Source organism: Melospiza melodia, chromosome 1, assembly GCF_035770615.1.
Source record: "Melospiza melodia melodia isolate bMelMel2 chromosome 1, bMelMel2.pri, whole genome shotgun sequence".
In the NCBI taxonomy this organism is placed as follows: Eukaryota; Metazoa; Chordata; class Aves; order Passeriformes; family Passerellidae; genus Melospiza; species Melospiza melodia.
The window spans coordinates 123254394-123262202 of record NC_086194.1 but is presented as its reverse complement, the minus strand read 5'-3'; the positions used below and the strand labels follow the sequence as shown (position 1 = coordinate 123262202).

The 7809-nt window shown below is 40.9% G+C and overlaps 1 protein-coding gene across 1 annotated transcript; it reads left to right on the top strand.

Moving 5' to 3' along the window:
- Window positions 1–565: 565 nt before the first annotated feature.
- Window positions 566–2838, top strand: LRRC30 (leucine rich repeat containing 30). Its single transcript, XM_063166425.1, has one exon. It carries the CDS (start codon window positions 668–670, stop codon window positions 1694–1696), a length of 1029 nt encoding a protein of 342 aa, XP_063022495.1. The 5' UTR covers window positions 566–667; the 3' UTR covers window positions 1697–2838.
- Window positions 2839–7809: the final 4971 nt, after the last annotated feature.

Sequence of the window (7809 nt, the reverse complement as noted above, 5' to 3'; positions counted from 1 at the left end):
GGTGCTGTGGGTAGCAAGAAATGATCCAAGTGGGCACAGATACTACTGGGCAAAATGTCACTGCTGCAGTGAATTTGGCAACCTTTCTGGAAAGAAAGAGGCCAATCCTCACTGCAAAGGACATATCAAAGCTAAAACTTTTTGTGAACATTATTTTTGTTTAACTTAGCAGAAAACAAGGACTGACATAAAAAGGCTTTATCAGTGTTTTTGCAGCATGCAAAATGTTCTGGTAGACCGGTAACTACTTCAGAGAAATCAGGAACCAAAATAAAAGTGATTCTGAAAAACATCCTTTAAATCTGAGCTGAAGTGATGGCTTCTTTGCTTGTTCCCTTCTTTAGCTTGCTTGTTTGGTTTTTTTTGGAAATCTCTCTTGCTAATTGTCCTGCAGTCATGGTATGTACCAGATAGCCAAGAAAGCTGACATGGTGAAGTTATATACAGCATCCTTGTGACCTTTTTGCAGTGAAGATACATGTCTGTCCAATAAAGCCCAGGCCAAATGACAGTGACAGCTGTCTTGTGGCATTCAGTTTGAATTAAACAGGTTTGCTCACAAGTCAGGAGCAAGTGTTTCATTACAGACTGTGCACCAAGATCAACATAAGCCCCCAAAAGTGAAACTTTCCCTCAGCAGCTATGGAAACTGTTCCGCTGGACTGAGATGCACTTCACAGGCTCCTCCCTGTCTCCTTGCTTTGACTTTCCCACCTCCTGCAGGCTGTCATCCTCTGTTGGCATTTGCATATTGCAAGGGAATAAAACCTCAGTTCTCTCAGGAGTGAACCAGAGTGTTATGGGAAGTGAGCACTCGAAGAACGAGGAGCGAAGGAACATGGTTTTCCTCAGGAAAGGCCCGAAGATGCCTGCATGGGAAGACGCCCTTCTGGCAGGGAGAGAGCCCAAGTCACTGCTGAAGCGGGGATTGCGTTATGTCAGCTTGAGCCTCATCATGAAAGGGATGACCACCACGCCTGACTTCTTGTGGGGACTGCATGAGGTGCAGAAGCTGAACCTCTCACACAACCAGCTGGTGGTGATTCCTCCTTCCCTGGGGAAGCTGGACAGGCTGGTAGTGCTGAACTTGGGTGGCAACTGCCTCAAGTGCCTGCCTAAGGAGATCGGGCTGCTGAGGAACCTGAAGGTCTTGTTTGTCAATATGAATTGCCTGAAAGAAGTGCCAGCAGAGCTCAGCTTGTGCAGGAAGCTGGAGGTTCTGAGCCTCTCACACAACTGCATCTCACAATTGCCTTTGAGCTTCACCGACCTGACAAATTTGAGGAAACTGAACCTCAGTAACAACCGCTTTGTGCAAATTCCCCTCTGCATTTTCGCCCTGAGAAGCTTGGACTTCTTGCACCTCGGGTCCAACAAGCTGGAAAACATCGCAGAGAGCATCCAGTATCTGGTCAACCTGCAGATCTTTATCGTGGAAAACAACAACATACGCAGCCTGCCGCGTTCCCTGTGCTACATCAGCACCCTGGAGCTGCTGAACGCCGACTACAACGCCATCCAGACGCTGCCGGATGACCTGTACCTGCTGCGCCGGCTGCGCCGCATCGCCTGGAACCCCATGGACAAAGGGCTCCACATCGCCCACAACCCCCTGGCCCGGCCCCTGCCCGAGGTCGTCGAGGGAGGCCTGGATGTCCTCTTCAACTACCTTAGGGACAAAAAGGAGCACAACTGAGCTTCCGCCCAGCTCGGGATTAAGCCTGTCATCGAGACGCAATCGCATCGGAGAGCTTTCCTGCACAGGCATTTCCACTTCATAATGCTTGGATTTTGAAGGCTGTGGATGGCTTTAGTAACAGTTGGAGGAAAGCAAGTAAAGTATGATGGTCTTGATTAAGTGTGGGAAGAGCAAACTTTCTAAAAATAGCCACCTCTGTAACCTTCGCTGTTGCGGTACTTGGGGGTTTTTATAGAAAAAAAAATACAACATGGTTGTGATAAAATATTTGCTCTTCATTTGACAGAAACAAATTAAAGCAGACTGCAAATATGCAGAAATGTGTATTTGACAGCTATTAGGCTGAAGAAATATTAACATAAGTCAGACTTTCTCTCTGTGATTGCAATTGCATTTGTACTCCTGGCTCACTTCTTCATACACAGGTAAACCACAACGTAAACAAACACTGCTGTCCAAGTGAATCTCAAGAAAAATGTTTGCTGTTGGCAGTGAATATATCCTGAGCTATATTAGCTCACAGACAATATATTGCTGGTCAGTTCAATACCACTTGTTGTTTACCCCACAGCTGTTCTCTGGCCTGTATAAATTCCAGGTAGAGATTGCCAGTGATGAGGCAATTTGCCAGCTCTTTGGAAGGAGATCCCAAACTTCCCCAAAGCTCCTACTTCCCCCGGTAAGACAAGCAGCCCTTCACATGGAGCCTCCTAGGATGCTGATAGCAGTGCTTCTCATCAGCTGGGAGCAGCATCTGCACAAAGCCCAGAAAGGACTGTGGCTTCTTCCCTCACACAAAGGATGGAGTTGCTCATTGCTAAATGTACAACTGCTCTCCTTTCCTGTATCCCTGCAATCCAAGCTATGGAGCAACTTTACTCAGGAGGCAGAACATCTCCTCAAGGTGAAATATTTCTTTCAGGAGAAGCAGCATCAACCCAGTCATCACCTTAAGTAAGAGCTTCAGAAACAAATAGTTTTTGTTTGAAACAATATTTCTGGGATTTTCAGTATCAGCCGGTAGCATAGAAGTCAGGTCTTATGTGGTTTCTCATATTGATCTTCTGTGAATGTCCTTCATCAAAGTTTTATCTGGTAATAAAGAGGCAGTATGAAAGAGCTGTTAACAATTTATGCAACTTGGGGTTTTTTGTTCCTTCACACCAGAATAAAACAGAAGCAGCTCTGTTGAAATCTGTTGAGATAAATGCTTGTAATGGCAGTGTAAGAGAGGAATGAGACTGTAATTCTTGAGCTAATTATGAGTATTCAAAGCCATTTTCAAAGTGATTCCTATGTCAAATCTCGGGAATCAATTGTTTTCTAAAACATAATTTGTTCAAAATTATGAAAGGCTGTGAAAACTGATCCTGCTTCTAGTGAAGTTAATGGACAATGCCTGGCTGAGGGAAAAACTCCTCAGCAGATGTAGAAGCAGCTTGATAATAGCACACATTTATGTAATTCATAGGTACATGTGAGTAAAGGCAGCACCTTTGGTTACACTGACATTATTGGTGTGATATTGAATGCCAGCAATGAGGAATCAGTGCTCACAGAATATGCCTGCCCTGATATTTTATGGTGGTGGATTGTTTTGTGTATGATTTGTTATCTTAATTGAGAATTTCAGTGTTAGGCCCAGAAATCACAGTCTCCAAGTGTGCAGTCAAGGACAAATCTTATGTTTCCAGCAAACATGAAACAATTTTGAAGGGTATTTTTGCTCAAGCATTAAGAAAACAAAGCAAGAAAACAAATATTTTGTGAATTTTTAAAACTTATCACTTGTTTCAAATGCAAAGGAATTTTATGTGTAGCTTTACATATATTTATTTCACCCATGCAAAATTCCAAGTATTTAATGAACAATGCAAGTAATAATATGTGAATCCATTAGCGACAAGGAATAATGCTGCAATTATTTTTAGAAATACCAACAGATAATTCTTGGAGGGGATTAGGGCCAGATTATTAACTTTCCTAAATGCCCATTTCATATCCCTAAGTCTGGCATTCACATAAACACTGCAATATTGCTTTGCAGGAAAATTAGATGCCTATGGCATTAATCACCTGAAAAGATTTTCCACATGTCAGTCCCGAGGATTATATGACACCGGATAGCCTCTGATATGATGTGACTAGAAGAGGTATGCACAGTAATTTACATGGAAGATATGAGGCTGGACTCTGTGTGTTCATTAGGATACCACTGCGAGGGTGAGAAACACCGAATGATTCAAGAAAATGATCTCCAGACAGAAGATTAAAAGGCAAATTTGACATAATCAAATGCATCTGCAAAAGCAGTTATAATATGAAGTTCAATACCAATAATTTAAAATTAAATTATTCAATTGAATAATAATGACCTTTTACTCAAGCTAATAAACCTTTGCAAGCATATGAAACACATAAAAGTGACTGCCTTTTTAAACAGAATAATAAAATTGATTGAACAAATGGTGCTTTAATGTATAATTCAGATTTTGCCATTAAGAAAATAATTTCTACTGATCTGCTTTAGTTTTTTTTTTTTTCATTCCTCAGTCAAGGCACCTGCAAATACCTTTCCTGAGATACAGAAAATTATCTCTCATGACTGAGGGCAGTGTTCTTCCTGTAAAAAGAGAAGACTGTATACCACTGTTACTGTATTAGAAGCATGCATGAAAGGCAAATAATGACATATATATTTGCATCTGAGTGGGAGCAAGACAGAACAAGCAAGCAAGGGCACAGGAGGGAGATAGAATCTGTGATGTCACATGCTGGTTCTAGTTTTGAGCAGGGCATTAGAAAAGAATTGGTGGATCTCAGTGTTGTCATCTGATATTAGCTGTGCAGATGACAGGGGAAAAGGAACTGAAAGGCTGCAGGGTCTGTAGTCATATCTCATCATCTATGACAACAGTACCACTTCTGCGTGTATCAAATGATACAAGTTTAATTTCATAACCTTTCAGAGGACTGAATGTGGAATATTGCTCTTGTTTCTGGTAAGCACTGAAGTTTTCTCGTCCTAAGCCTCACAGCAGCATAACTTTGGGTGCATCTATTATTTTTAGTGGTGGTAGTGTTCTTCCTAGGGAATGGAAAATGTGGGATCCACTCATGGAAAGAATTCTTTTCTGACACAGTGGCTTTTCTATGGCTGGCACTCAGAGAAGCTCTCAGGTGCTTAGAGAAACTCTTGAGGTGGACAAAAGAAAGAGAAAAAAACAAGAAGAAAGTAGAAAGAATATAGTCAGGGGTCAAGTTGGTTGGGATAAATGTAATATACAATAGGGTTATAGAATTTGCTTCTCAGCTGTCATCAATCACGCTGGCTGTACATTTGGTCAGATCTGGTGAAAAGGCTCCACCTATTCTTATTTGAAATTGAAAAGAAAGCTGCATTCTGTGTAAAATTTAAAGTCTAGTCAACAAGCAAAGCCTTTGAAAAGTGGAAGGCTTCAGGCTTTTGGCCTAACCAAAGTTAGTGATTCAGCCTTTGACTGAAAGAAAAAAAATTCTTCTGAAGTGTTGCAGTAACTCCTGACTGGAAGCTAATGCTGAAATGTCCTGTACCTACTGCTCTGAGGCTACTCCCAGCTCTGGGCCAAATTCTTAAGGCCACTTGTGACTGGTAAATTCCCAAATGCATTCCCTTGTCCCAGCAGCCACTTGGGGCATGTCATCTGGCCAGGAACAGCACTCCACTGCATGAGCAAAGCAGCAAGAGCAACCTACAAACACCAATTTCCAAGATGTGGAAAGTTTCCAAGATGTGGCATTTCAAAACAGTTTTCAGAGCCCAATTGAAACATCTTGAAATTCAGATTTAAAAGTTTGTGATTATTAATCTGGATGAAAAATATGTGAAATTTTTATTTCGGCCAAATTTCCAACATTTTTTCCATAATTTTTTTTAAAATTTTCATCAAAATCCTCCTTTTTTGTCAAAATAAAGAACAGTTTCTAGTCATTTTACTATAAAAATATGCATTTTGCAGTTTAAACTTTTTGGGACATCAATGAAATAATTTCTTATTATGCTACAGGTAGCTTCAGCAAACCAGATCTTTCAGTTAATAATTTAAAATCAGTGAAGGAGGAGAAATCTAAAAAATATTAAATCGACTCTGGAGAGATAAGGACTTGTTATTTACTTCTCTAGGCAAGCACATTACTTGAAAAAACATAACACAGTACATAAGTTCTTCAGGTAGAAAAACCATTGATACTTCAGCTTATTTCTTTAAACAATGAAAAAGCCTCAAAGGTCTTTGTCACATGAGAGATGGAAAGAAAGGAGGAGGGAGGGAGGAAGGAAGGAGGGAAGGGGAAGGAGGAGAAAATTATTTGATTTCACCAAATTTCAAGGGTAAATTTGCTGCACAGCTTTCAGACAGCAGTTCCTGTGTAATTCAAGGACTGTTTTGAACTACCTGGCAGAGTTTTAATTAGTAAGCAGGAAAATAATTACGTAAAAATAAAAATATATAATAATTCAGAAAAAAATTAGGAAAACATGTATATTATTATGTCACAGGTTCTTCTGCCATTCTTTTATGTGGGAGCTGAAATCTTGAAGTAGTTACAGATGAAGCAAAATTCTGGCTCTAGAAGGGCTTGTATTTATATGAGAATATATACTCTTCCCATTTTATATGCAGCAAACCCCAGATTTAAGAACTCAGTAAATGTTCAAATGGGAATAAGGCTTTAGATATATTGGTACAGAGATAGACTTTAATACACACATATGGAGTAAGTCTGAAAATCCTTTTATAAAATTGCATGATCATTCCTCTGTACAAGTAAGAGGCAGAAAAATAATTATAAAAGATGACCCTCCCTCACTGATTCCATACATTTATCTGTGGTGCACCAAGAGCCAACCAGCCTTCCAAACCCACCCCTCAGCACTGCCCAGCAGAACTGCACCATCCTGCACCAGTACAGCTGCCTGCAGCACAGGATTATTTTGCAGGCTTTAATGACAAAGCCTGAAATTTATACCTCAATGTATGTGGAGTCACATCATGCATGGCTAAAGAGGTGGTTTCCAGCAAAGCAGGAAGTGTATCAACAGCTTCAGAAAAGGTCACTGCAAATTATGCTGCCTCATAAAGTGAGCTTACCCAGGCAGAGTGAAAAGAAGACCAAAGGGCAGAGCTATATGTTTTCCTAGGGCTCAGAAGAGTTTCAGATACCATAAATTCACTGATGAAAAGCTTGCTTTTAATTTATACTTCCCAGACATTGAAAAATAAAAATTAATCCTTCGATACAACTCTCTGAGGGAAATATGCATTGCTTCATTTTCTTTCTGCTCTCCAGCCTTTGCATCATTGACATGTTCCCAGAAGCAATGAATTGCTTTTCTCCTCCTGCAAAGGTAGCATTGTCAGGTGTGGTCATCAAAATCTATGGAGGGCTTTACCTCTTACCTTCCATACAAGGGGTGCAGAACAGAGGAGCCTGACAGGCTTCACTCCGTCCTGGTGACAGGATGAGTAACATACCCCAAACTGGTGTCCCGCTCACGACACCAGCTTCATGCACTTCCCTTCGAGGGATCAGGCAAGGCAGTGGTTATTCTCCAGACTCTGTTTCCATGGCTGATAGAGAGAGATGGATACAGAGAGCTCCAGGTCATCTGCAGACTAATCTAAGCATGTGAAGCAGGGTCAGTGAAGCTGTAGGGTACCAAATGCCTCCCTTTGCCTGGCCTTCCTTGCCTCTGCAGCATGTGTGCAGAGGGCAGAAAGCACCATTTCTCAGCATAGTACAACATTCAGATTTGCTGAGATGTGTCAGAGAAACAGCAACACACCTACATTGCCCTGTGACAAATGCTTTTGATGTCAGAAATTCCTTTCTCCCCAGCTATCAAAATGTTCCGCCTCAAAACAGGTGTAAGCAGGACTTGTTTAAAAGAATTCCTGTGGTTTTTTAGAAACAGCATTCCAAAATCAGCTAAAAGAAACTACCAAGTGAGTAACAGCAAAACTGTAACAGTAAAAAATTGCTTCCACCTAGAAAACATGGTTAATATCATTATACTTTCCTTGCTTGTTCTCTGTCCTTTTTTTTTTAACAGAATGAAAGTCTCTGTATGT

Bases quoted from the DNA above. Each gene is read 5' to 3' on its own strand.
- LRRC30 (XM_063166425.1), top strand. From the start codon at position 668: ATGCACTTCACAGGCTCCTCCCTGTCTCCTTGCTTTGACTTTCCCACC.